The 26,709-nt window shown below is 43.7% G+C and overlaps 1 protein-coding gene across 2 annotated transcripts; it reads left to right on the plus strand.

Annotated features, from left to right (window-relative positions):
• Positions 1–3,384: 3,384 nt before the first annotated feature.
• LOC118779778 (rho GTPase-activating protein 40) lies at positions 3,385–22,311 on the plus strand. Of its 2 annotated transcripts, none has more exons than XM_036532024.1 (15): positions 3,385–3,508; positions 14,186–14,382; positions 14,913–15,133; positions 15,862–15,943; positions 16,620–16,759; positions 17,275–17,440; positions 17,566–17,657; positions 18,015–18,092; positions 18,551–18,710; positions 19,156–19,238; positions 20,087–20,293; positions 20,636–20,779; positions 21,056–21,204; positions 21,436–21,491; positions 21,860–22,311. In XM_036532024.1, the coding sequence occupies exons 1-15, from the start codon at positions 3,390–3,392 to the stop codon at positions 21,964–21,966; spliced, it is 2,001 nt and encodes a 666-aa protein (XP_036387917.1). In that variant the 5' UTR covers positions 3,385–3,389; the 3' UTR covers positions 21,967–22,311. The 2 variants fall into 2 exon arrangements, with proteins under 2 accessions (XP_036387917.1, XP_036387918.1); XM_036532025.1 differs by lacking the exon at positions 3,385–3,508 and adding an exon at positions 9,349–9,445.
• The last annotated feature ends 4,398 nt before the right edge of the window (positions 22,312–26,709 follow it).

Consider the following 26,709-nt stretch of genomic DNA (forward strand, 5'->3'; position numbering starts at 1 on the left):
TCATGGGTGTCTGATTTTTATTTGTAATAAAAACATTGCAGGATATGTTTTATTTGCATAAAAATAATTCAGCTTTGAAACATGTTCAGTCACACGAAAAGATATGAAATAAAAGCAGGCACCAAGGTGGAGTGTAAGTTTGTTTAATTAAAATGTTAATGCTGTTTTGGGCAGTACTGGTGGCAAGATGATCACTCTTGGTCTGAATCCCTTCTCCCAGAGACAGGAAGATGATGAACCCTGTGCCTAGCTATGACCATGACCTCTGACCCCAAACCTCCCCCTTCAGCTGCCAAGGATGTCAGCAGGACCCCAGCGCCTCTACCACACACACACTGTGTGTGAATTGTTTGGTTTTCTCATTGCCCTGAGGTAATATACCGATGCTGCATGCTTCTTTCTTGGAACTCTTATTATTGCACATAATTAAAACACTTGCTTGGCACCATGCCTGTCCCTCTGTGGAATCATACCCCACACCCTGTAATATCTGGCCAGCTTTGGCATTTCTTTTTTTAATTTTACTTTTCTATACCCTTTTCACCTTTAAATTGTTGGTGTGGGCTGAAGATGCACTGTCCTACCTAATATGATGCACAACTATCCTTTACTTCTTTCCCAACTAAGATGTAATCCATTCTGCATCATTGAAATCAGGGTTAATCCCTGAGCTGGATATAATTATGAATGAATGGCATGAGAGGTGGTTAAAAATAGCAGGAGATTTTGTGCTCCTTGAATAATGCGGTCATTGTTTCTCAACTTGTGTAATCAGCACTGGAACTTAGCTTCTGTTCTGGTGTTCAAAATTAAAGACACAGGCCAATCATTGTCCTTTGTATACTTGTGTCTATATAGAGTGAGGACACTTTCATGAAGAAAGTACGCAGTGCACAATATGTGATGTTTAAGAAAGCAAGCAAAAACATCTCATTTAACTATACGTTTTCGTATAGTTAGTTAGTTGGTATGACATACATATTGCCCCTTGCATACGTATCTCAGAGCCATTGCTGTAAGGTGCCAATAAATATTCTCCTGGTTTTGTTCTGCTTCTTAAAAAGCACAGAGAAATATTTGTTTGTCATTTTTACCTCTTCCGTATTAATCTTGACTCTCATCTCTGTGCTACAAAGCCCTCTAATGTACACTCTGACCTCACATGATTGTCTGAAGTGAGCCAAGCGCTAAGCAGGTGTCTAGATAGATTGCCAGGTATGGTACTCTCACCAGACCTTAAGCACGTTCCAGGGAATCCAGCTTAATAAACACATGTGAGTGTGCAAGCCTATTGAAGCCTGAGCTGCTCTCTAATGCAAATAAACTTTCTGTGTCCATCAGAGCTAAATCACTCACATGACTCTATCAGGCCAGACCATATACTCACAATCCTTGTGGCCTATTTAACTCTTCCAACATGACAGTAATGAGCAAATGAGTGTATTGTGACAGCATGAAACATTTCTTTTTATGTTTCAGATAATACCAAATATTTGAAATTGACATGCTTGGTGCATTCTTAATGTCTTAGAGAGAACTTCCAGGCAGTAACTTTAACTGTGATGTGAATATTTAGCATGCAGACACACCTGTACCATATCAGTAAAATGAAGCCACACCTAACTGGGGTGACATGTGTATCATATGTCTGTGTTTGCATATAAGACGTAAGAAAAGAGACAGTCACATTGTCCTTAACTGCAGATGGAACTCCCATAGTTCCCTCCTACAGTTCACACAAACAACACCTCTTTGTGTGAAGTTCAGGCCCAGTTTGCGCTAGCAAGCCTGAATATCTCATGCCATCAAACGCAGATTTCAGCTCTCCAACAGGGTCTCCCATCCACAGTGGTGGGGGCTGGCACATGTACAGTATCCATGGAAACTATAAAAAATAATTAGTGAGCTTACTGAAGCAGGGGGGTGCGGTTTAGCCTTCATCTGGCAACTCATCTGGGTCTCTGATCAAACAATGGCAGGAAACAAGGGGTTTGTTTTACTGCCCTCAGTGCATATGGACAACTCGGGCTTCACTGAAGTGTCTTGCAGGAAAATAACTGAAAGAAAAGCAAAACAAAAACAGGAAGACTGTCAAAGCTTTATCTTCCCAGTTGAAAATCCTCCCGACAAAAGCTAATTTTCCATATGCTGTTACTGAAGCATGTCTCCACAGCTACACAGTGCTGCCTGCTGTCCCCATGCACAAGTGTTGGATGTATGTGCACAGGGGAAAATTGCAAAGCGGCAATTAATTGATTTAGTTCCCTCCAGATGTTTAAAATCCATTAAATTAATTTCTGTCTGTACATTCACATATATTTGGTTTGTTTTGTATTGGGAATCCAATAATATTTGTTCCATGGGTCAAAACATGCACCCTTTCTAAACCATCTCTGAGATAATGACTATGTAGTGTAATTAAATCAATATACTGTAAACCTGTTTTTTTCCACATTCCAGACTTTTTGTCTCCTAATATAATTCTGTATATATACGCAGTTTAATTTCTTTGTTTCAACACCGTTAACAAGGGCCAAAATAAATTTCCAAAATCAAAACAAAAGGAGTGTAAAAACGTAGACCATTGAATAAGACCCAACGTTATTGATCGAATTATTTACGTTACTTTGGTCTATGTTTCAGAGAGTTTCTCAATAAATACACCGGAAGTGGGTTCTAAAACTGTATTTAAGAATCTTGGCTTTGGCTTGGCTTTTGACTGTTACGCTATATTGGACAGAAAGCTGTTCATAAGAATATTAATACGGGAAGTTAGTTACTATACTAGTTCGTAGTTACTAGTTACTACGATTTTCCCGCCAAGCCTTCGCTAATAATAATAATAATAATAATAATAATAATAAAATTATTATTATTAGTAGTAGTAGTAGTAATTTTACTTGCACCGAAAAATTGATTTCATGTTATTATTCAATTCTAATATTGTGTGCCTGTTGACACTTTCAATTTGTAATTCTTCTCAGACTGAAAATATGTAACGATGGAGAGGCAAAAATATACATGAAAATTTCCCAGATACGATCATAAAAATGTAGGCTGTGCATTCCACATAGACTACATACCTGCATCGGTTACAGTGCAATAAACGTTGCCCGCCCTTTCCGCAAAAATGCCATTAATTGAGAACTGTGTTGGAGTACGTTAACTTAATTCTAATTAGACGCATCCCAGTTAAATTAGCACATTTAATATTTGATGAAAGATTAACTCGGAGACGGTCTTTTCTCCACCTTTTGTGTTTTATTTATCTAGTTATGTATGTGTGCGATTTTTCATGCCTACTGATAGCTGTGATAAGGCTATACCTGTCAAAAGACAGTTCTATACTCCCGGAGTGACGTCAGCCGAAGGTGAGGAGGATAACGTGCATGGCAGCGCCTGCACCATCTGTCATTTCAGCGCTCCGTCCCTTCAAGCCTGCCTCAGCTGTCACTGTCGTCGCCGAAGATCCTGCATGCACACCCGGAGGCGAATGCTCATTTCAAAGGTAAGCTAAACCTCTCATTTTTCTTAAACATCCAGCAAGCGATCTGCTGTTAAATGTGTTTTTTTAGACGTAGCTCGCTAGCTAACTACGGTAACGTTACCTACAGTGAGCTACACTGTAACGGAAAGCTTTGTTCCTGTGTCGTGTCATATTTTGTGATGCGTTTGATGTGCTTTGAATATTATCAAAAGGATGCTGGTCTTTTTACAAGTTATAGTCACCTTAAATTGATTTTTTTTTTTTTTTTACAGAATACGTAGTGTGGCTTTTTATTAGCCACTGCGCTGTAAAGCGTTACTGGTTGCTAGGGTCTGAAGCTAGACCTGTTGCTATGGTCACCTTTCTCTTGTTGTGGAAGGGTCTGACAGCCTCTTAAAGACACCGTGCAACGAAGATGCCTCCTTTGTCTTCCTGTTTTGTTGCTGGGTGTATTTCGATTATATACTTTTTACCCCTTGTATATTATGAAAACTAAAATGACTAAAACAGTGTACGTCGCGAAGACAGGATAAAAGTGTATGCATCTTCCTGCAGAAAAATCCCAAGAATTGTCTACATACTGTACATACGCACATAAATGTACTTCTCATATGAAAAGAAGGCAGAGGCTTGAGTCACTATGATATCAGAATATCTGCGAGGCTGCAGGTACACAAAGATATGTACCCAATTAACAAGTACAAATTTTACTAAATGTCACATGCACCATCAACAGTGAATCAATTGTGTATTGTAAATAAATTGTTGAGTATCGTAAGACACCTAATACATTTGTATTAAGTCTAACAGATTAATGTGTTTAGAGTGATTTACCTAATGAAACTTGTGTGCACATGAGTACAAAGAAAAGAATGCACATCAGTCTGGAGCACAATAATCAAATAGTATACTGCCCCTACATAGGTTGATGCAGTCATCAGATTCATTGGCAATAATTTGTCTAGAGTGACTTAAAGAATATAACCTACATGTACAGGGGTTTAATGAGTAGTTCTTAGTTCCCATCTAACTTTGTCATCCAACACAGTACTGCCCCTGCCCCAGCACCTACCCAGCATAGCTCTCTCTCTGTCTCTTTCTTTCTCTCTCTCTCTCTCTCTCTCTCTCTCTCTCTCTCTCTCTCTGGTTATACCAAGGTCAATCACCTCTTTAAACGATTTAGAGTTACATTTCCTTTATTGTCATTTTATCATGTACTTGCGTACAATCAAGAATGAAATACCATTTCTCCTATACCAACAGTGTACATAAGTTAAGAAAGAGAATTAAAACAACATACATACAGTACACAGTACACATACGCAATGTAGTTCAATGCACATGGTGTACCAAGAAAAGCAGAAAATTAGCAGTATATTTGACAATAAAGGAGTGTACTGTAAATTGTCTTTATACACATTTGGAGGCGAATAGCAGCATGTCTTCATAGCAGCATGTCTTTATAGTATATTTGGTGGGGAATAGCGGCATGTACTGTCAATAAATTATCTTTTTAGTCTATACAAAAAGTGCCAGGTGCAGCGTGAAAAGGATTTCACTAGTGGAGAAAAGTGTCTGTCTGGTCCTATGGAGGGGTTAATGGTTCCGTGAGAGTGGGGGGGGCAAGCCTGGGGTATGAAGCTGTTTAGAAGCCTGGTGGTCCTAGTACGGATACTTCTGTATCTCTTCCCCGATGGCAGGAGGGAAAAGAGGCTGTGGGAGGGGTGGTCGGGGTCCATGATGATGCAGGAGGCTCTGCGGGCGCAGCACTGGTGGAAGATCTCCAGCAGGGATGGGAGAGGGGCACCAATGATAATGCTGTTTTCTAATCTAAATATTTGGTAGTTCAAATGGTTCACAGTGTCGTGGTTCTATGAAGATCAACATGGACTCACTGATATAGCTTAATATCTTACAATGCTGCCATTGCTTGTCTGCTCACCTGCAGATGAGAACAGTGTCTAAATCCTTTGGCAACTATAGGCTTTGCAGCATAAAATAGCAGAATGAAGCATGCTCCCATTTTCTCACCTATTCCTGTTCCACAACAGAAATGGGTGCTGGGAATAGCTATAGCCTGATAGACTGAGAGCTGCCCGCAGTCGGGGGAACTGGTTGTCCCCGCAAGCAGAGGGATACAAATTGCATTGTTTCAGTGCGATGGCAGTGGAGCAGTGACAGTAGGGATTCTGTAATCCGCAGCACCCATATGGTGCAGTGGGTGTTTACACAAAGGGTTTTCGTTTGCAAGCACACTGCGCACGCAGGGTACCCCAGCTGTAGTAAGATTATCCAAAGGGACAGCGGGTCGGGGGAACTGGAGCAGCAGGTGTTCACTATGGCGGGGTGGAGTCACTTTGTTTATGAAGGGCATTACGTTGTATGACGGGCATACGTCATTGCGCCTTTTATTTACTACAAGTGCCCGGGAATGATAAGCTTCCCCTATGTGAGCTTACTGCATTAAAATGCTCTTAGGAAATAAGGACTAGAAAGCTATTGCTGATTGTTAGGGATTAACCGGAAATAGACTGAACGGTCCAGGGCTGTTATGATTTATGTTTGAAATGTTCTTTTCCATCATCAACCCCATTTCTCGGTGTGGTCTGTGTGGGTCACTGGGGTGTTCATTGGTATGCACAGTGCTTGCTCTGATGCCCATTTTCTGTCATTCTGTGTATGAACTTGCATTGTACAGTTTTCGGACTTTCAGATCCTTATTAGTGGGTTTTCTAATTACAGTTACCCTGTTGCATGTGTTTGATAAAAATGTTTGGAATCCATGAAATTCTTATGATATATATCTTTTGGGTTGTTCCTTGAAGTTTATTTTAAAATGACCAATAATGTTAAGGCATTTGCTTGCAAATCTCCAAATCCTGGGTCTAGATATTGTTAACAATTGTGAAAATACAAACTAAATTGTGAAGAAGTTCCAGACATCCATTTCAGCTGCAGCAAAAACATATTTGCATTGAAAACCAGGTAAGCACAAGGTCAGCGAGTTATACCACAGGACCTGGAGGGGTGTGACAGGCACAGTACAATGAGCAGAACTGCAAAGCTAACACTTTGTTTGAAGTTCCCTCTATGTATCCTATGTAAAGCCCCAATAAGATCATGTGGGCTGTCAGTAATTCACAGACATTCATAACCACTTACATCAAAATACATCAACCATTGTAGGGTTAGGTTTAAAGCTTGCTTTAGGTCTGACGATAGTTTTGATTTCTGGCAGTAAACATAATAAACTGTGAATGTGTCTGAGTGGTTGTAGTTGACACTAATCATGTCAGCAGGTTATATTGGCAGCAGAGGGGGATCTGAAATAAGATGTCACCATTGTTTAAATATGAAGACACTGCAGTTCAGTGGAGAGGGCTACCGAGGGCAACGAACCACGCAAGCCAATTTAATAGGTGAGGCCCCAGTCTGTGAATCGAGACTCCCCAGTCTGTTTCAGCAGGTCGCTCCATCTCCCAGCCATCTGAATAGACATTTGGAAAAACCTGCTGCTATTTTCTCCAATACAATCAACCTACTTAAACTAAAATGCACTGACTATTGCCCGTTGCAAACCTAGCATCCTCCTGAAGACATAATCAGAGCATGGAGAACTCCTTTAGGTAATGCTCAGTGACACTCAGTCGGGTCACGTTGAAAAAGGTCTGCAAATGGCTGAAATCCATTTGTAATGTATTTGTAATGCCCGAAATCATCAGAGTGGGAAAACCTTTTGATCTTTTTTATTGATGGAATGAGATTAGCTAAAATTATTGTGTTCCTCTGTACCAAACACTGTGAAAATACCAATGGATTTGGGCCGAAAAAAGTGGAACAAAGTAGCTTACGCACGTGGGTATTTCAGATTTCCTGTCTTGAGCACACAGTGACACAGAGCCGAAAATGTGGCGAACGTCCATCTGTAATGAAAACATTCATGTGAAAAGAACTCACACAAACTGTGTAAACATTTCAAGCAATCAGCTACTGAGGAACCTGACCACATTTTTTCCTTTGGTGATTTACGTAAAACCAGGACAGGTATGGAGTGCGTCCATGTGCAGCATATGTACACAGCTCGTTGTGCGTCAGGCGTCTGGGAGTGAGTGCCAGTTAGCGGGCTGCCACCCTCCCAGGATGGCACTGATGCCTTTAAAGCCTCTGAAAGTTCAACGTCTCATGGCTCTGCTGCTCAGCCGAGCCCGCCAAGGACGAGCTGAGAACAGTCCAAAGCTGTGGCAGGTGTTCTATTCCCCTCCCCCCGGGACTTTTCCAAACCTTCACACGTGCACCTCACCCACAGTCACACGACGGCGTGGCATCACGCTCTCCTCTGCCGTCTGTTCTCCCTAAGCGGGATTGGGTGGCGAGGAGCGGGCAGCTTAGACATCGAGGGAGAGGACAGGAGAGAGCCAGGCAGGTGAAAGCCCTAATGTCTTCTCCCTAATCTGCAATGAGCTGGGCAAAGGGGGGCGGGCCGTGTGGGGACACTCTAGTCTGGGTCAGATGCCGTTTGCCTGACGAGCGTAATCCACCCTCTAACCTGAAAATCACTTTTGCTCCTTGAGCTCTCTGGTGATCAGCTTGGCCGAAGCCATTTTAATGCAATTGGGAGCAGTATGTTAGTGTATTCCAATGCATTTCCCTCTCTCATGAAATTTCACTTGTGACAATATTTGTAAACACACGCGGTATGTCATAAATAGCACATTGAAAAGTAAGCCATTATTTAATTATTTGTGTATTTATTTCAGTCAGGACAATGTATTTGATCACAGTCAGTCTGTGAGTTGTGAGAAATGGTGCCTGACCAGCTCATTCCTGAAAAATAAGCCTGTTCTAATGACGTAATGCTGTGTGTTTAGTAAATTGGAATTAATCCCCTACGCAAGTTTGGAGTAGATTTGCTGTAGTTTGCACCAATAAGCAAGCTGAAGCGACCAAATCCAAGGGTTGTGGAGGCGGATTAAACGTAATGAATGAAAATCAGACCACTAAAAATACCCCAAAGCAAAGGGATTTGTGCTGTAAGGTTTTAAACTATACAACAGTAACCACTGTACCAGGGAAGTGGAGAGCAGAAGTTTGCACTAATGCTCCTGAGTGGGAAGTCTGGTAAGTTACCTGCGTTCTTTGCTTGGTGGTAACATGAACAGCAGGGTATTTTTGTTCAGCAGTTGGTGTTGACAGGTCAGGGGTTGCTGTTCTCATTTGTGGTAATAGGCACAGGATAACTGTGTTCACCTGTTGGAGCTGACAGGTCAGGCAGTTTAGATGTGTTCAGTAGTTCCTATTAATGGATCAAGGTTAGCTGTGCTCAGTAGTTGGTGGTGACAGGTCAGAAAGGGTAGCTGTGTTCAGTATTCACTGTTAACAGGTCAAGGTTGGGTTTCAGAAGATGGTGTTCACAGGTCACAGGTGACTGTGTTCAGTTACTGGTGGTGGCAGGGCACGTAAGCCAGCAGTGAGCTACGCAGTGAGAGCTAGACCTTGCTGGTGGAATTTAGGAGATGTCGGTGTTGTTAGCACCTCGTCCCCCCCCCCCCCCCCCCCCCCCCCCCCCCCCCCCTGGAAGTGATGTCGGCCCAGGCGCGCTGCCCCCGGCCGGCTCCTTTCCTGCCTCAGGATGCGCAGAGGTGACGTGCCAGCGGGACTGTCCTTGCTCTAATGTGTTTACGTACTGAGAGGATTACAGGGAAACAGCTTGCCGGGGGCAGGCAGCTGCTGTTTCCTGCCATTCGCAACAAATAGTGGGAAGAGACCAGGATGCCGTGGGGGAGAAGCGCGTCTCTGGCCCGCCAGCAACTCTCTGGCAAGGCCAGTGGACTCTCTAAAACCAGGTAGGCTCTGGTCTTCTCTTGCCCAGGTCATGTGTAGATCTGTGCTAGATTGGATTAGTTTTCCCCCTCCTCAATCCACTCACTCCGTGCTTGTGTTCTTGGAGGGACTCAGCTGGTGAGTACAGATGGCTTTGTTGTGCAGCACGTCTGTGCAGTACATGTTGATTCGGCTTTTGAAACTAGTTGTTATCTCACTCTAATAAAAGAGGCTAATATTAGCGCTATTGTGTTGCATGTTTAATTTTTTTTCTACCAGACTACTGTGGCCTAACCTTTCATCTGACATGCTATTACCAGATATAAGAGCTTTCACAAGTCCATATTACTTAACTGTTGAACTCTCCAGAACTTAAGAGGCTTTAATTGGAATTCTCCACCAAGGGATTAAAGAGTGCAGCCTAAGTACTGTGATGGAAGTGATGGACGAAGGTGATTATTCGATTACTTGTGATGGTTCTGTGAAGTTGGTTCCTTAATATTGTTCTCATGAACTAAAAGGAATAGCAGTGCTCAGAAGTGTGTCATGCTGATGCATTGCTCATTAATGTAGATTGCTCTGCATATTAGCTGGTCAGTCTGTAGAGGGATTATGTGGGTGAAATAATATAGGGCTGTTATATGTTTTTATATCTGCCACGGTTAAGTGTAGCATTGTATGATCATTATATGATCATATATTATATGATCAAGCGTGTGGCTTTGTCTGTATGGCTGCGAAAACATTCTGGAAGAATGTGAATGAAAATTGGTGAAACAATAATTAATGGCTTTGGAGAGAAATTATTACATTTTAGGGCTGCCATGACAACCGTTAAGGGTGGCGGAGCTATGCAATCTACAAAGGGCCACTCTTATTTTACTCCTGCAGTTTTCAAGTCTGATTAAGTAGCTCTCAGGCCTGTGCTAGATACCCCCTGCAGCCAAACAAGGAAGTGAAGAAGATGCAGAATGCTTGAGTGACTTGTTACCTACAGTGGTTACTCGGGTAAAACCAACAGGGCACACATTTTAGCCTATGGTTCCAGGCAAATTTAATTAAATATCATAGATATAAAGAGACAGGGGGTTTGCAAATATCAGAGTTTATGTTGATGAGTGCATGAGTGCAACAGGAGTGCATATTAACACTAGCACAGTCAAACAAAGCAATAGCCAAAACTCCACAGATATGCAGATTCTCTCAGATATACAGTGTGTTATCAACCACCAAACTTCAATTTGTGTGACTCACAAACGCAGTTTGTACTGTGGTATGCCTTTTCTAGGAGAAAGCATTTTTCAAAGAGGTTTAAAAATAAGCATGCTGTTTTTCCTCTTGAGGGACCTGGAGCAAAAACAAGGAAACCCTCCAGCCAGAATCTAAGCCTTGCTTCATTCCTCTTGCTATTTTAAACCCTGGGGGATGCGCTGTTGAAATTTCCTCATAGATGTATCTCTTACTAGACCAGAGCAGCAAAGAAGTTTGTGCTCTGTGAGGCTTGAATATTTAATCCTGTGACTAAGTCAACTTCACTGCTACAAAAGGCCAGTTCCAGGTTTTTTTTTTTAAAATAAACTCCTTCCTGTTAATACTGCAGGTGATATGACTGTGTAACAGTGATTGAGCTTCACAGCAGTAGTGTGATTGGCCTCATGGCTGTAATGAGTGAGGCTTGTCTCATCAGTTTTGCTGCTAACCCGAACTCTCGATCCGTGCCACTGAGAGGACGTAACTCAGTAATTCAGTTAACTTTTTCCTGAAAATTTTGCACAACATTTCTGACCTAACAAAATATATTCAGCGAATAGTGTGTCTGATCAGTGCCCTGGCTGCAGGTGGTCTGTTTACCTGTGAGAGGGAGAGAGTGAAGGAGAAAGGTAATGCAGACGAGGCAGAAAAGCCAGTTTCACCTGCAGAGCTGCTCGCCGAGGCCCCGAAGTCATCATTAACTCAGCCCTCCCTCCACACGTCTAGAGGGTAACTGCTGCGTGCACAAATCTCAGGTATGAGGGTGTCAGAAGCAATCACTCACCACAGGTGAATTCAGTTTGAATGAGGCACACTGTAATTGACTCATCGTTAAATGGGATATGCAGAGCACGCAAGCCAAAATTTGTTTTGGTTTCTCCACCCGTGAGGGTATACGCTCATCACCTCAGAGGGCACACATTGGGTGAAAGGGGGCTGATTAGATCAGCTCTGTGATTATTGCATGTGTCATTTTTATAGCGTTCAAAAGCACAAAACAGTCCTCACGGAACAAATAGCTCACTTTCCCAGCTTTCATCTCAAATTGACACATTTCAGTTTAGTTAACTTTTGTTAATGGAACTGATGATGGTTTTGTGCCATTTGGGTCACAGTTTTTGTATTTTAGGGGCTGGGGGGGGGTTGATAATCCACTCTGTGAAACAGGGGCGTGAATCAGACTGCTGGGTGTGCCTGTTGAGGGAGGCGACAGGTGCTAACAAACTGATGAGGAGGCGTTGGCTCAGCACTTCCTCTGTTGTCACTTAGCGCGTAGCGTGCCAGCGAGCCGCACTTTACTGCCCACAGCGCGTGGAGATATACTGAGGGAACCAGTACATTGGCAGGAGTTTCCGTGGATAAGCTGGCGGGACATGGGCGGCAGACAGGAGTTTGTGTACAAGATGGCTCCCTCCAGGCCTTTGATTCGCACCAGGATCAACAGACCCAGATTTCAGCCGACCCGACTGGCGCTCAGCCTGCGCCCGAGATCAAACACCCACAGCAGCGCCAGGTACCCCCCCCCCCCCCCTCCCTCCGCAGCATCCCACCAGCGGAATTATTCATCGGATACCTTTTTGCTTTTAAAATGCCAGCCATGGTCATTTCAAAAGCAGAGTGATGCCGTCTTTATGCTGTGGTGATGGCACCTGATGGCATTTTCTATTCCTCTGTATTCATCAGGCGGATTACTGAAGATGTGTTTGATTTCTCCTGCTGCTCAGTCCAAATGGATTGCTGTTTGGTTCGTAGCCTTCTGCTCAGTGTGACTTCCACGGCATTCAGTGTGATCCGCAAACTATGGCAGAGTGCATCTATTTACCTACAGCTGGAGGAAGTATAAATGGTCTATGAGCATACAGATGTGTGTTGAGGGGCAATGCATTGGTTATGTTTAAATATATGTCCTCCTGAAAGATATAAAAATATGTCCTTATTCATACTGTGCTGTAAATGCTTCTGACATTTTGGTAGCAAGGCCACCTGTGGTGTAATGTTTGATTATGTTAAATTGCATTAGCTACATTAAACTCAGTGGGTTGTGTTGTCATATTAGTACATCATATTTAGTTATATGAGATGTTTTGCTTGTGAACTCTCCAGATCTTTATATAAGCCTATACATGGAGCATTTAAAGATTTATTGATGTGCACAATCTTGCATCCACATTCATTTTGCTTCCAGTCAAGATAGCATTTATGAGAACCAAACTAAAACAAAAATTTAACTGATTACTTTCATTTTTAAATGTAGATAAACACAGCTATGCAACAACAATGTATATGAGTTTTGAAATATTCTTTTCCAAAAGGATTTGCCATTTCTAGATACATATAATGTGTTACTTTAGTGATAAATAAGATATCTTCAGCTACTACTACTAGCGCTACCAGTACAGTTTACTTAAATATAATTTTTTTTTTTTGTGGTGAGATGGTATAGAGGTGTATTCAATGTGTTTGTCTTTGGTCAATTGAAAATGACACAGTAAGTCAAGTGTAAATGTGGAAAGGGATTTAGGCCAAATTCTTTTCAAAAGCTATAATAGCACAGCTGTTAAGGATAGTGGTTTCAAGGAAGCGACACCCTAGATTTTACATATTCTTTTTACTTCACACAGAAACTGACCACGCCCCCCCCCCACTCCTCTGGACCACCTTTAGGACATTTGGGATTGCGGTATCAACTTAAGAATTGAAATGAGAAGGATGTGGTATCGCGGTTGTTATGCTAGTCTTTTCCTTTTTCTGAGCTCAAGGAACAAGCTTATTCAGCATGGAATGGAAAGTGCGTCGCCTGGACAAAAACGTTGAGCAAATTGCCCAGAATTCTTCATAGAAAATATGTCCCAGTTGGTCAGTACAATGTCATGCCACGCTGGTAGCAGGTTTCTGTGTGTGCGTGATTAGATCCCCCTGTGCGCATACCTCAGCTTCATGCGCATGTCAATCAGTAACACGCCAAACTGGAGCAGTGTGATTCTATGTATAACAAAAGAGGCATAGCAGTGCCTGGTGACTGGATGAGCGTGGCTGAGCTGCATACCAATGCGGTGAGAGAGCCACTTCCTTCCAGCGGTGTAACTGTATGACCCTGTGCCTCATGCCCGTGAGCGCTATCAGTGAGAGAGAGACAGAGAGAGAGAGAGAGAAAAAATGACTCAGTCTGTCAAGAGAGGGAAGGGAGATACAACGCTGGCATGCTGATCAAATTATTGACTCGGCAGGGAGAAAGGATTTATTCTTCTCTGCCTGTGGGGTGTGATGGCATTTAGCTGGGAATTTTAGCTATGAGGCCTTTTCATTTACATAGAAATGCAATAAGTGGATTATGCGTGAAACACCGAACTGGTTTTGATTAATGAGGGCCTTGATGAAGGGGAAACAAAAATACCTTAGAAACTGCGTGCAAAGTACAATGCTGACATCTGCTGGTCAGGTTTGGTACTGTCTATCATATCCTTCGCAGAAGAACAAAAACCCAATCTGCCTTTTCTTTTTGTACCCCCTTCCCTTCCCTCCCTCCCCACGTTATCTCCCTCTACTTTTCACTTATCTCTCCTCCCACCCTCTGTCCCACTGCTCCCTAACTTTCCCTGCTTCTGCTCCGTCCCCCGTCCCCCCCAGGAATCCCAGCCCCACCGAGATGAACGTGGAGCCCTGGGCCAACCCCCCAGACCAGGCCACCGCTGACAGCACACCTCCCCAGGAGCAGCCGGACAAACTGTGCCTCGACTCCTTCTGGAGCGAGGTGGAGCACATCCGCCAGGGAAGCAGCGACAGTGAGCCAGACAGCGCCAGGCGGGACTCCAGGCACTCTGAAGGTAGGCAGAGGGACTTCACTCTGCACTGAGCCACAGCGGTTAGGAGCAGAGCTTGTTATGCAAAGGCTACTGCTTCTATTCCCAGGTGGGCCACTGCTGTTGTACCTTTGGGGCAAGGTACTTATCCCAGAATGTCTCAGTTAATATCCAGCGATATAAATGGCTGATATGTAAAATTTTAAGCCGTGTAAGTCAGTTTGGATAAAAGTGTCTGCTTAGCAAATGTAATGTAATGTTTAACAAGCACACGAGGGCGGGGGGGGGGGGGGGGGGGCATAATTTACCCCTGGAGAATTTTAACTAAATTGTCAGGGCTGGGAATATTCTGCAGCTCAGCCACCTGTCTCGGTGGAAACAAAGATGGCCGTGAGGCTCCCGACTGCTTAAATGTAGCAGCTTGTTAATGAGGTCTGAAACACTCAGCAAAATGGCCCGATTAGGTTGCCCTGTGGAGGGAAGAGCAGCAGACCTGCACAGACAGTGTAGAGAGCAGCGTGAGGATCTTTTCGAGAGAGCTGTCTGTGTTTCAGAGGGAGAGCAGGAGGAGCAGTGGCTTCAGGATGCTGGCCTGTCCCCTTTGATTAGCGAGGACAGCGAAGAGGTAGACAAGGTGGTCCTGTTGTCCACTCTGACCCGCACGCAGGCCGAAGCTGTCCAGCGGCGCCTCGAGTCCTACACCTGCTCCCTCCGCAAGAGGAACAAGCCTCCGCCTCGAGACGTGCGGGACATCTTTGCCACACCCATCGCTCAGGTAGGACCAGGTGATACACACCTGACCAGCATGCCTCCAGTCCTCCTATAGGAAGGAGAGCAGTGGCTCCATCAGTGTTGAAGGACACCATTAACTGACTGAAGTACAGCCTTTGGCATTCCTTGATATGACATTTTGCAGATGGCTTCAAATGAATTTCAAGTCAATGTCTAGATGCATGATTTTCAAAAACCATTGAGAAGTAGATTGTATCTTTTTTTTTTTCCAGAAATAGCACTAGTAAATTGCAGTAATGTCATACATAGTCTGTAGGAACGCTACAGGCTACCACCGAGCACTGCAAATAAATAAAGAGGACTACATTGAAGTCCAGGCTAACTGGGGGCTGCAGGTTAGATGGCCTTTGTATCAGCCCATCCAACCCCCTGGTGTCAAGCAGAGAGCCCGTCCTGATGTAATCTCGAACAATGCAGCTGCTGTTATCACTCCTGTCTGTCGCGTTTCACGTGGAGACCGGACAATAAAAGGAAATGATTTGCTCAAAGGTCAGCCACTGTCCCAGGTGTCTTTGCAGCCTGGAGATGGAAATTCTGATGCTGATGTCCGTACGCTCGTATCAGTGATTTAACACCGGAGAACGTTTTTATTCCTTTTTGGTTTGATTCGTCGGACATCGCAAAAAAAAAAAAAACGTTGTTGTTGTAGATAAGAATGTGATTCTCAGAAGATGCTACCCGTGCAGCTGATGGTGTCATTTTCTCCCACAGACACCCTTGCCTGTAACTCAGGACAGTGGGCAGAAAACAACTGGGAACAGCATGGAGACTGTGGTGAACACCCCTTTGGCAGGTACAGAACCTGATGTCCATCTGTCTATCTCTGTGTGCCTGTCCAAAAAAAAAACACAGTGATATGACGGTAATTATTATTAAGCCAGACTAAAACAGGTGTATTGGAATCTCCCATTCTCTTCACTTGATGTTCACCCACTCTAGCTGGTTAATATTAATCCCTCACTGCAGTTAATGTATGAGTCAATGTTCTACTGTTTAATGGATGTAGTGGATCACCTACTACAGCACATATCCATAAAGGCTGAGGTGAGGATCCCAATGTAAAGTATGTAAAGTACTATATGTACTCTATGTGAAGTATAATGTGCATTTTCTTTGAATTGTAATTTTACCAGCTTTAAACAGCACTACCCTATCATTTAAATTCAACATGTGTCTGGGTCAGTGTAAAAAGATCTATACAATAAAGGAAAGTAAATACAACAAAGAAATCATTTACCTCTGAAGTTCATCTTTAATCATATCACCGCAGCTTAACTAAAGCTCATTCTATTCAAGTGCAATATTTCTGTATGCAGAAGAGGAAATAATCAAGGCTCAGACTCTTAATTACACACTTTAAGCTTGATGAGTCACTCGGGGTGTGGGCATATACCAAATAACTAACTAACTTGAAGTAATAACCGACTGCACACATTAATTAAAATTAAAAACCGTGTCTTTGTCAGCAGTAGAGCTGCAGGGAGGGGCTCTGAAGGAGGAGATCTTCATCACTGACGTGGCGTACTGCGAGCAGGCCGCCATCCTCCTCAAACAGGCCAAGCTGCCCCAGAACAGCAGCCGCCGCAGGAGGGACGACGGCACTCTGCCTGTAAGCAGCTGCCCCCCGCCCCCCCCCGTCTCTGTACCTCCCAGCATGGCCTCACATCACCCCAGACACTGAAGTGCGCAGGGAAACCTCTCATTTAAGCAGCAGTCCTAATTAAACCCCTGGTATTTAGACCACAGCGTTCATGCTGAATTGCGTATAAGAGTAGGACTTCAGGACAAAAGCGAGGATGCATCTGAATACGCAGTTAGCTGAGTAGAAAGGAGCATTGTAAACATATTCATCAAAGAAGAGGATATTCGAGTTTGAGAGAAATCGCAAAAGAGAGAACCTAGTTAGATGGCCTTTGTAAGAGAAGGAATCAGAGTGGTGAATTTGCTCTTTGGTTTTCCACCCCCGAGCACAGACATTTGATCACGAAGGGGAGAGAGTGGACACATACTGTTCTTTTTTGCAGAAAAATATGTCAGAGGTCCGTACTTAACTGCAACACAGTGGAACCTTACCCACAAAAACCTTCCCTGACCCTTGGCTTCCCCCCACCTTTCTCCCCGCAGAGGGTGGTGTGCCCTCAGTGTCGGCTGGGGGTCACCCGCATCCAGGACCTGTCGCAGCAGGACATGAAGAAAGTGCGTCAGCTGGCGCTCATCGACATGACAGCGCTGTGCGACCTGCTGGAGCTGGAAGTCAAGAGGCACAAGACCTGCAAGAGGAAGATCCCAGGTCTGTCATCTCTGCCGCGTAACGAGGAGGTCCCCGTGACGCTAAATGCATATGTCAGGCCCCATGTAAAGTAAGCCATGAGCAGTGAGCGCTAACTGTTTCCATGGCTGTGTTTTCTGTCACAGAGAGCTCTCTCTTTGGGGTCCCCCTGGCCACGCTGGTGGAGAACGATCAGAAGATCAAGGCCAGCGTCACCATTCCTCTCATCCTGCAGGCGGTAAGCTGTTTTACTGGGGTGAACACAGACTCACATGGTCTGTCAACTTCATGGTAACTTTGCTTGAATAAGGGGAAACGCTTTTTGCTAGTGCTTGAGTGAATGCCACATGACATTTAGATAACATAACAATAACATTGCTGCACCTTCCATGGGACCAGGAGATTTGTTCTGCAGGATCATTAAACTGATTTAACCTAACTTATATACTATCTGTTGAATTTCTTGTATCATCCTCAGGGAACTCACTATACATGTGAGTGTAAGCAGTGAGGTCACCCTGGCTATACTTGTCTTTGGTGGAGTGTGGTGCAGTTGCACTGGTACTGAAATTGCTGCCTGCTCTCTCTCCCATAGCTGCTGTCTTTCCTGGAGAAAAAGGGTATGGATTCAGAGGGGATACTGCGAGTTCCAGGTTCCCAGGCCAGGATAAAGGTAAAATACTGCAAGGCAGTACAGTGACACCTTGGACATGTGAATTAGATTCATGACCAAGTGGATTCACGCAGCATAAAATGGTTTGCTCCTTACATTTCACACATCAAAAATAAGTTGGTAATCATTGGCCTGTACCTGCCTTATGTGATTTAATTGGTCCTGTCTATACAGTAATTAGCTAAGCACTGCCTATAATCGGATCTCAGTAAAACAAGCTCTGTTGTTCACATTGACACAGCGCATGTGCACATGTTCACCACTTGAGGGCAGCACTCTGAATAAGGTGGCTGTGCCTGGGAATACAAGGTTAATAGATACAAAAGCCTCCCTGTCAAGACATTTGTGGCCAAGCAAAATGTGCATCTATCTATCTATTAACAGAGTTAATTAGGAGATTCATCACTGTGCCAAACCCTTTGTCCCGCCCTGAAAGCTATCTCGTGCGCCACGCACAGGTGCTGCAGCAGAAACTGGAGAACACCTTCTATTCCGGGGGCTTCAGCTGGGAGGAGGTCAGTCCCAATGACGCCGCCGCCCTGCTGAAGAAGTTCATCCGGGAGCTGCCCTCCCCGCTGCTGACAGCGGAGCACCTCAACACCTTCAGCGCTGTCCGGGGTGAGTGGACGCGGAAAACGCGGCGCATGAATGCAGCAGCGGCCTAATGCGGGTGTATCTCAGTAACACTCCCTGCCTTTGAGCGTTCTCCCATGATGCATTGTTTGTTGTTGTAAAACAGCGACAAAGTCATCTGTCAATAATTTGAGTATGTCACCTTTTCACAAGAAGGGATTAATTGCTTTTGATGACACAACACAGCCATATTTTAGGGTTATACAAAGATCTTGTTAACTTCGTAGAACGTAAATATTCTGCTTAATGCTGCAAAGTAGCAGGGGTGCATTAAATAAAGTGTAAATACTCACCTTTGAGCTCCGCTGCTCCATGTCATTCATGAGTTGAGACAGAATGTTTGATCCGTTGATTTCACGCAAGATTGCAAAAGAAAATAGAGACCCACAAATTCATCCTAACTTGTGGTTGCCATTGTCTCATAATGCAGACATCCCTGAACTCAAACAGAAGCTTCATATGCTGAACCTCCTCGTCCTCCTGCTGCCAGAGCCCAACAGGAACACACTGAAGGTACAATTTGATAATAAATACTCATTGAAAACATCACCCTTAATTTTACTGAGGATATCACGTCTCCACGCCAGCTCTTGGGCCTGTTTGCTTTCGCCCTCTACTCTGGAAAGTAGCACGCAGCTCAGCGCTGTCCTTAACAGTTTGATGGGGGATCATATAAGGAAACACCTCTGTTGGCCTATTTGCTCTGAATGTCTCTGAATGCGGCTCTTTCATTACTGGAGATGTAATAGCGAGCTAAATAAAATAATGACTGCGTGAGACATTTTCTCATCTGGCTGTAATTACAGTAAGTCTCTTTGCCCTGAATCTTATGCTTATTTAATAGGGCTTAGTCATTAACGATGAGTCAGCCATGGTGACATAACTCGTTGGACAGAGTCGCTCTGCATGCGGTATTGTTTTGCTTTGTCTGAAGCATGCTGTTTAATGGAGTTAGGTAACGATGGCCTGTTAGCTGTCCTGGAGAGAACAGCTTTAGAGCAGTTTGGTTGTTTGTTAAAGTGTTGGTGATTTCTTTTAGCCTTGACTCCACCTCTTTCACACAAATAATTTGAATAGCTTTTTTTTTTAATCTATACAAACAATATCAATTATTAACTCATATTAATTCTTCTGTGATTACATTCATCAATGGGCAGTTGGAAAATTATCTTTATTTGACTGTCAGAAAAAACACATCCCAGTTTGTACGGCTAAGTACCCCACCTTCTCTCATACAAGATTGATATGAGCACTACAAATGACATAGAAGTCCCTAAAACACTTAAGTAATTAATGCTCACCCTTTATGAGGTGTCCTTCAGTTAATGGGCCGTGCAAACACCCTACCCCTCTTTCTGCAGGTTCTCCTGGAGTTCCTCAGTAAGGTGGTGTCCCACGAGAAGCGGAACCGCATGAACCTGTGGGCCGTGTCCACCATCATGGCGCCCAACCTGTTCCTGCACAAGGCCGTGCCCAGCCGGCTGACGGAGGGGGCAGAGAAGGGGCAGGCGGAGAAGGCCGCCGACATCATGAGGCTCCTGATCCGCTACCAGGACCTGCTCTGGACGGTACGCGTGCAGTCCGAATCCCGGACACAGGCTCTGCCTAGCCTAATTGCTGATCCATTTACAGCATACCTCTCAGTGCTGGCCAGTGTGAGAGTCTAATTACCTACCTCTAAAGTATCATCCACAGTTTATGTTGTGTTTACTGTTTATGTATCAAATCATGTCTCTTTTCATGGACCATTCTACAATATTTAAAATTCTGGGAAAAAAAATCTTTTGTGTTATAAAATGTGATGCATATTGGTTGGTAATTTTGACAATAGTGTCAAAGAACAAGAAAAAATTCTTGACCAAAGGATCATCCGCATAAAAGTGAGATTCGAACGGGTCACTCTTCCACAGATACCAAACTTCCTGATGAGCCAGGTGCGCAAGCTGAACGAGAACAGCAACCGCCGCTATCAGTTCTACGACAAGAGGATCAAGCACCTGCTGAGGAAGATCCACACCGACAGCCGCGACAAAGCCGACAAGAACTCCTCCGAGGTGAGAGCTTCTGCGAGAGGAAAAGTGCGGGGCTCTTCCCAAACGAGACAACCTTGATCACATCCTCCATTTTAATTCCTCCCAGCTTATAAATGCCTTCAGCAGCCCTCTCCGAAAGAGAGAGGCTCCCAGTCTTTAAACTCTCACTTGAAGTGCTTTTACAGACCCATGATTAGGGTGAACCCCACAGTGCATTAGGATGAAGTGTGAACGAGATTCGGTTAAGTTTGCTTATCCGAGTGTTGGGCTGACCCTGTGCTCCCCGCTCCCCCCCAGCCTTGCCGCACGGTGAAGATCCAGGTAGGCGGCCTTCTGAGCAGCTCCATGGAGGTCCGTCTGACCATTAACTCCCGTGCTGCTGACCTGCTGGCCCAGTTCCACCAAGAACTGTGCAGCTCGGACAACAGCAAAGGGCTCGTGAAAAGGTACGTCTAGGGTGGCGACGAGGCTGAGATCATACACTCACACCTGAAAAGGTGTCTTTTGCTTCTTCCTATGTATATTGGCTATGATATATATGCCACACTATATATGACAACACCTGTTTTCTCCAACAAAGGAATGCTAAAATGTTACAGGCTGTCACAGTGACACCTCTGCCGTGATTCTGAGTTGTAACAGATGAAACAAATGGATTTTTTTGTCCTCTTCTACAGAAATGGTTCTGTTGCCTACCCTGATTGTGCCATCTATGAAGTGGGTGGAAACATCGGTAAGTTCACTAAAGCCGTTTCCCCATACTTTGCATGTCTGTGCTCGGTGAAGTGGTGAGTAAAGTTCTTATGCAACTGATGACTGTATGACAGTATGATGTTTTCTGTGGACTGGGTTTGAATTTTCTGGCATTCAGTATAGAGCTGGGTCTGACTTTATTCCATGTAGGGCTGGATTTGAATTTTCTGTTATTTCACGTAGGGCTGGGTTTGAATTTTCTGTCATTCCATGTAGGGCTAGGTTTGAATTTTCTGTTATTTCACGTAGGGCTGGGTTTGAATTTTCTGTCATTCCATGTAGGGCTGGGTTTGAATTTTCTGTTATTCCATGTAGGGCTGGGTTTGAATTTTCTGTCATTCCATGTAGGTGAACACTGCCTGGACCCTGAAACACACCTGCTGGACCTGTACAATAACAACCCCAGCGGAGAGTGGGTGATCAGGCTGAAGCCCTCCGCCAGCAGGGGGCTGTGAGAGCAGAGGACATTCAGAGCCCGGGTCTGAGAGAGGCGCTTTCCAGACGCTGCCCGATCCTCTTTCGTCCCCTCCCGGGGGGATTGTCACCGCACCGTTGACGCGGTAACCCCTCCCTGGGGTGTTTGGCTTGTCTGCGCTGCTTTCGGGCGATTGAGCATGCACAGTGGAAAGTCCAGCCGGGGATCTGGAGCACCTCTGGCTACGAGCACAGAAACTGTCTCCCTCTCTCCATTCCTGAACGCAGACATTTGATCCCCAAGGGGGAGAGAGTGGACACACGCTGTTCTGTTTTACTACAGAATATGTCAAAGGCCTGTATTTAACTGTAACACAGTGGACCCTTACCCACAAAAACCTCCGTAAGAGTCAAGACAGACTCATCAGCTGACCGGAGGAGATTCCATGAGCAGAGCAGTGTGCTGTCCTCTAAGGGATTATGAACTCAAAGACATACCTCTAAAGGGATCCGATAGATTAGCAACTCAGACAAGGAAGCTGGACTTCTACTTTCTATTTTGTTTTGTTGTTTCCAGAATCGAAAATATTTGCTGAGATATTGACTCGTGCAGTACGTTATTTATGATTGAATAAGTATAGTCATGTGTGTTTTAAGAATACAGTAAACTCAACAATTCATAAACTTGTAACTTGTAAGATCATACTACTCCTCCTTTGTGAAAACCTTGCAGTATATACGTCCGTTTTTGTTCTCCTTTTGTGCAACATAACAAGTTTCAGTTGAGGTCGTATTGATACTTTTGAATGGTGTTTCAATTTTACACATTTTAAAGAGCAACATTTTAGACATGCTCTACTCCAGTTTTCTCTGTGACAACTTACCAAATGGTATTTGTATGTAAATGTATCTTCTATCTATCTTGTAACACAGACACACAGACACACACACACACACAGACACACACACACACACACACACACACACACACCTTATGATAAGTATTGCAGTAAAACCTAGTACTATTTGCTCCATGTACTTCTGTCTCTTTACACATAGTGGGATAACTGAAAACAATTAAACAGTGTAATTCCTTTTTCTGCCACAATCCATAATGGATCATAATCTAACAATGTTAAATGCATTCAATTAAAGCTGAAGAACCTTATCTATTGTCCAATAAGCATTAATATCTTGGTGCTATAAATTACAGTTTGTATAAATAAGGTAGGGTTGTAGAGGAGTAATGACAGGGTGGTTTTGTGGTGAACCTCATTACAGAGGCCCCACTTGGCTGTCACTGAGTCCACCGCACAGTTCACTGCTCAGGCACAAAGCACTGAGAAACTAACCTTCTGCTGACGTTAATAAGCAAAACTAGGTCACCTTAAAGCATTCCCCCCAGAGGGAAAGCAGTGACACTGTAGCCCAGTCCATACCACATGGGCTCACACACACACACACACACACACACACACACACACAAACACACACATGTGCGCACACACGCAAACACACACACACGTACAAACACACACACACACAGACAAACACACACATGTGCGCACACACGCAAACACACACACACACACACACACAAACACACACATGTGCGCACACACGCAAACACACACACACACATACAAACACACACACACACAAACACACACGTGTGCACACACGCAAACACATGCGCACGCGCACACACACACACACACACACACACACACAAACACACACATGTGTGCACACACGCAAACACACACACACATACAAACACACACACACACACACAAACACACACGTGTGCACACACGCAAACACATGTGCACGCACACACACACACACACACACACACACACAATAACATACTGCTATAGTAAGAAATAGCCTGGCTGTGTGGAATACTGGCACACATTGCCTCCTCCAGTGTCATTTTCTCTAATGGCTACCTTTTGTAGTTTCTGCAGCGCAAATTGAAATGCCACATCCTAAGAATGTATGCTCATGTTGGAAGATTTCTTTCATGATGTCTTTTTATAATGCTTTTCAGTACTGAGATCAGTTAATGGTTAAAATATCTTTCTAAAAACATACAGTAAAGCATCAACATTGAAACTGTACATAATGTATGATATTGACAATATTACGACAATGATGTGGACGCAAAATTAGGAACATACAACGATCTGGTAACAGTGTTGAAAAGGATGAACAAACAGCCGTTTTGACATCGACATTTGACTTTATTTCAGGATTACAGTGGTTATATTTCATCAGAGCTGGTTTTGTTTAAGACAGTGAATAAAACGGGGAGGGTTTTTTTTTGGTTTATATACCTGCAGTGTTCTCTGAACTATGGTTGATGAACTTAGACTAGGTGTCAGTTGATGTCTGTATGGTTTTCTGTAATTTATGGAATTGCAGTATACAGTATATCTTTTTATACTGTTTTACAAATTTAAATGTTTTCTACTCTGATGCCAGAAAGATTTAGGCATGCATGTCAGTGTCTCTTTTGTAAGAAAATATACAAAATTGATAATAAAAAATATGTTTTTTAAACTAAGTGATAAAAATGTTTCCAGAGGTTAACTTGTCCATAGCTAGCAAAAAACAAATGAATGAGGTGTCTTTTAGGAAGCCCTGACAAGGAAAAGCTACAAAGCTCAACTGCCAGCGAGAAAGATGACTTTAGATGTTCTCATAAAAGATATGAACATGTGCAGATGGATGGCCAGGATGGGTATCAATAACATGCATGATGTCGAAGGAGGACTCATTTAATTTATATAAAAATGTTTATTACATTTGTTAAAGAATGTGACAATGACTGAAATACTTGTAGGAAATGAAATGGTGATGGAGTGAGTAAAGCATGCTTGGAAACAAAGACAGGACCTCAGTCTGATGGCAGTGGCTACCATGTCAATCAGTTGACTGATTATGCAATGTGTGGGTGTGTGTGCGTGTGTGTGGAGGAGGGGGGGGGGGGGGGTGTTAAAGGCCATTTTCATAGTCAGAGATCAATCACTGAGTGAGCTCTAGAAAGCCCACACTTAACCAATTCCCTCATCAAAACAGACCTGCCAGGACCCACCGTGCCACAACACATTTTTATCTTGAGGGTAAACCCATTTGCATGATATATAACAGCAGAAGTGAGCCACATGCTTAACAGAATTGTATTTTCATTACAACATAAATCATTAATTTTCTTACAAGCACCTTAAAAAGTGCAATATTATTAGCTTATTATTAGCTATAATAAATGTTTTACCATTTCTTTTTTCTTTCTCAGCCTCGCTTTCGCAGTATTTTCCATCGTTGGTGCCAATGAACTATCTGAGCTTGAACAAAACCTCCCTGTTTCTTTGACTGGGGGAAACAGTCTACAGGTTCTGCTATGGTGGATCTTTCGACCTCTCATTTGTACTGGTGCACAGGAAAGTTCATCATTTAAAGACAAAAAATCAACCAATCAGACAACCTGACTGTTGTTCTAACCTCATGGGTCCCCAAGTCATAACCATGAGAATAAGATGCAGTCAAGATTGCAGTAATGCAATAGATCACCAGGTGTTCTGTGAACTGATCTGAAAAATGCACAGGCATAGCCAAGTGATGTTACTGTCTCCTTGCAATTCACAGCTGAGCCTTAGGACACAGAACTGGAATATCAGCCTTACCCTGATCAGATACCACATTCCAAAAATATTAAGTCTTGCTTTGTGCATTGTGTTGCCTTGACAAATAACAGAGTAAATATGAAAATAATTTTATGGATTACGTTTTTAAATAAATAAATGTGATACTGTTGTGGTGTGCCTGACTGTATGTGGAATGATGTATATGCTTACGTTTTCTGCAGACTGAAAGGGTGATGCGGCTAGACTATACTGAACATGTTTCCCTGTATTTTCAAGTACAACAGTATGCTTCTCTTTATGCCCACAGGACTCAGACTCACATTCAGAGAGAGGACGGAACCAGAGCAGCAGAACCAGAGCAGCAGAACCAGAGCAGCAGAAACACAGTCTCTCTCAGTCCCTGGAATACAAGTTAATCATGTGATTCTATCTATAGTACCATGGCATGAAAAAAACAACCACTTTGGGTACAATTATTTTCATCTGAAAGAAATTACCTTTCCCATAAATGAGAGGAGAGGGGGCTTTCTGAGACTTACAATCCCTTATATGGCCAATTTTCAACTTAAGGTTTAGATGGGTGAATTAACTCATTTTATAGAGTTCACTGTCTGGAGCCACAATGTTGTAGCTGTAATGCCAGCTGTACCTTCCACTCATAATTACAGCAATTGGTGCATGATTAGCAATTAGTGCCTTTGTGCTGGGATGTGGGTGAAGGATCCCCTATACTTACAGCTGCTCCAATCAGTTTGCACATAGCCCCTGTCCCCCCTGCAGAACAGCAAAACAAAATGGCACTCAGGGGTCCTCTTCTCAATATGTTTAGGTCCCGTTCCTAATAGGCGAGATTTACCAGCTCGTCATGCTGGTTCACAGGTCAGATTTCTGAGGCAGGGTGTTTCTGGGGTGCACTGCTCAGCAGAAGTCTCTTTCTAACAGACAGATAATAATATGCTGTCGGTCTGACATAATGTTTGATCTGACCGCACAGTGATGTCAACATCTCCGCCTGATGTTCGGCTGTATCTCCACCGAGGGGCTTTCTGCAATGTGGACCAGAATGCCTGATGAAGCACAGAGGGAGAAAAACATCTGAAGACACAGAGATAGAGTGAGTGTGTGTGTGTATGT

This window comes from Megalops cyprinoides, chromosome 6 (assembly GCF_013368585.1).
Source record: "Megalops cyprinoides isolate fMegCyp1 chromosome 6, fMegCyp1.pri, whole genome shotgun sequence".
Taxonomy (NCBI): Eukaryota; Metazoa; Chordata; class Actinopteri; order Elopiformes; family Megalopidae; genus Megalops; species Megalops cyprinoides.

Excerpts from the sequence above, each read along its gene's own strand:
- LOC118779778 (XM_036532024.1), top strand. The coding sequence starts at position 3,390 with ATGGCAGCGCCTGCACCATCTGTCATTTCAGCGCTCCGTCCCTTCAAG. Across the intron at positions 15,944-16,619 it reads GGTGAACACCCCTTTGGCAG|TAGAGCTGCAGGGAGGGGCT; the intron begins GTACAGAACCTG and ends CTTTGTCAGCAG. Across the intron at positions 21,205-21,435 it reads AGCAAAGGGCTCGTGAAAAG|AAATGGTTCTGTTGCCTACC; the intron begins GTACGTCTAGGG and ends CCTCTTCTACAG.